Here is a 3,007-nt window from a genome sequence, read left to right on the forward strand (position 1 = left end):
TTTGAAAGGAATGTCTGACCACATCACGGCAAACCTCGGCACAATAGCAGTAACAATAAAACTGCCATAGTTTTATGAGCAGAATCTATTTAGCAGGCCTCCACCCCGGGCTGGAAGTCACCGTAATGGCCATTAAATGTTTTGGGATGCTGCTTTATTCCAGTTGCGTTTCTGTTCTCATCCAAATCCAATGTGTCATGCGAGCCATTTTGTCATGTGGTTTCATGATCCATGATATATTGTTCCCTCTTTAGGAGGTCTTTCTGATGAACGTCGAGAATTCTGGTGGTTTCCACAGTGCCATCAGGCAGCTGGACATGGAGCCGAAGGTCAACAAGCTCACGTTCGGCTTCCAGCGGAGCTCCACCTCAGATGACGACTCTGGCTGCGCCTTGGAAGAATATGCTTGGGTGCCACCGGGACTTCGGCCAGAGCAGGTAAAACGATCTCTATGGGTTTATGAAAGTCTAGAACTTACTGGAATCTTGCCTCCACAACATTTAACAGTGAACTTTCCTCAATGCTTTGGTGTTTCATTGCTGCGGTCTGATAGCCTTGAGACATTGCTCTGGATCAGTGCTGTTTTATTGTTATCTGTGGCATTGTGGCATCACAGTTTGAACACGCATAGCTTGTGTTTTTCAGTGTGTCGTTTAATTTGAAATCCAGATGTGTAAAATTTCCTTGTGTTAAAATATTGTTTACTCACCAAATTGACTAAGAGATGGTCTAAGCAAAAGTTCCTGGACATGCTTAAAAGTGCCTACACACAAGCTTGCACTGCATCAGAGAATGCTTGGATTTCAATGGGGATGAGCGTAGGATGTTTGCCAAACTGACACACTGTCATGCAACCAAAAGTTGAGAGAATTTTAACTTTTGCTGCAGTGTAGTCTGATTTGTTGGATCCAGCTGAGCTTGAGATTTTAAACTGTCTCTTTCCACATTCTGAAAACACATACTGTGGTATAATGACTCATTGGAGTGTATCACAGATGGACTGAAGCAAGCTGAGCAGAACATCAGAGACTCAATGGACTCCCTGGCGCTCTCCAACATCACAGGTGAGACTAAAGGATCAATATACAATTGATATTCTTGAGTGCAAACTGAAGTATGAGAGACAATTGAGGGGGAAATCTGAGGAAATCTATAGAGTTTTGCATCTTTGGTGGGATGTTGTCCTTGAAAATAAGGCATGCCATGGCATTTAAATTAGACTACTGAATGTATTTTTTTGCACTGTTGTGTAATCTGGACATCTGTAATCCTTTCAGGTGCTTCAGTTGATGGGGATATTAAAGACAGACCGTTGCTCTACTCGTTACAAAAGTTCTCTGAGCTTGAACGCTTTGAGAACAGCAGCAACATGGGGACACTGAATTCATCAATGATGCACAGGAGCACCAACTCCCTGAAGAGCCTCACCTCTGAACTCGAGTGTGTGGAGGTCATTGAAGAGGAGGAACAGGAGCAGGTAGTTCCGCTCCCAGAGGAGAGGCCTAAACCACCTCACTTACCTGTCTTAAGAAGGTCCAAGTCCCAGTCCAAACCACAACAGGTGAAGTTTTCAGATGATGTTGTGGATAATGGACGATATGACGACCTGGAGGTGCGGCAGCCTCCCATGAGCGAACGCACTCGGAGACGAGCATACCACTTTGACGAGCAAGACCAGCAGCGCCACCGGCATCACCACAGACAAAGGAGTCGTAAGTCTCGTTCGGACAACGCGCTTCACTTGGTACCCAAGGAAAAGGCCCATAGGTGCTTCAAGGAGGACCGTCTGCAGCATGGGCCAGATCTTAACTCTCACTACGGACAGCCTTCCTATGCTCACACTGACTCGGAGTACGGTCTGCACAACCAGGCGGCAGAGAGGTTTTTACGCCTTTACGGGGATGAAGATGACTGGTGCTCTACCTGCTCCTCTTCATCATCTGAATCAGAGGAGGAAGGCTTTTTCTTGGGCCAGCCTATTCCACAACCAAGACAACCTCAGTACCAATATTACACTGATGAACTTCCCTTTGGCACAAGGACAAAGTCCAAACAGAAGAGAGGACGGAAGGGCAAAAACTGCATAATTTCATAGAATTGGGAAGGAAGTTTGAAACCTTTTTTCATTATGGAACGTGCTTTGAGCTATTACTTTGAATTAGAATACAACTTGTTCCACATGGCTATCCAGGACATATTGCAGTGGTCTTGCCATGCAGTGACATTGATGGCCAACGCAGTATCTAAACCATGCTTAACTGCTGCAGTAATGCATGTTAGGTGATAAGTCATTATAGTCTTTGAAAGAACCTGAAGAATATAATATTTATGAAGCCGCTTTTAGATACTAAATGAGAGAATAATTTAACTTTGCAAAAATTTATGTATATATTGTAAAATGTTCAGTTAAAGCTAATTTTTTTATATCCCTGAATTACAAAAAAATTTTTTTTTAAGAATTTTACTGAAAAAGTACTAAAGAACAAAGGTTTGCAGTGACTCCACTTTTGTTAATCAGGGTTTTAAAAATAACTATGTAACATTTGGTTAGCGTAGCTGCTCAATTTGTACTAAAACATTGACTACAAAACGTATGTTACGTATATCCAAAGTTTGTTCGGGTGTCATTTTATTGATGGCTTATACAGACAGATCACTGTAATCTGTATGCAATGCAAACTGGAACAATAAGGCTAATAATAAAAAATGATATATATATATATATAAATATATACATGCACATTTTGTGTCTACTATCTGTCTTTACGTCTACTGTCCACATCAATCCATTGTGTAGTTGAGTCTGTCAGTCTGGGATTTTACAGGCTGTTAACACAGAATGTGTTCTTGTATTCTGTCTGAAATATTTTGTTATTGTGGGTCTGTTGGCACATGTACTGTAGATTGACATCTTGGACTGACATTGACATTTTTATTGTGTCAAAGCACAGCTTTTTAAAGCTTTTAAATTCGTATATGCACACTGAGCCTGTATATACAGCAGGAC

At 41.8% G+C, this 3,007-nt stretch overlaps 1 protein-coding gene across 1 annotated transcript; it reads left to right on the plus strand.

Moving 5' to 3' along the window:
• The first annotated feature begins 966 nt into the window (after positions 1–966).
• On the plus strand, positions 967–2,732 carry LOC107567210 (prickle-like protein 1). Its single transcript, XM_016252851.1, has 2 exons — positions 967–1,064; positions 1,278–2,732. Exons 1-2 carry the CDS (start codon positions 1,034–1,036, stop codon positions 2,093–2,095), a joined length of 849 nt encoding a protein of 282 aa, XP_016108337.1. The 5' UTR covers positions 967–1,033; the 3' UTR covers positions 2,096–2,732.
• Positions 2,733–3,007: the final 275 nt, after the last annotated feature.

Source organism: Sinocyclocheilus grahami, unplaced genomic scaffold (assembly GCF_001515645.1).
Source record: "Sinocyclocheilus grahami isolate Dianchi unplaced genomic scaffold, SAMN03320097.WGS_v1.1 scaffold1134.1, whole genome shotgun sequence".
Taxonomy (NCBI): domain Eukaryota; kingdom Metazoa; phylum Chordata; class Actinopteri; order Cypriniformes; family Cyprinidae; genus Sinocyclocheilus; species Sinocyclocheilus grahami.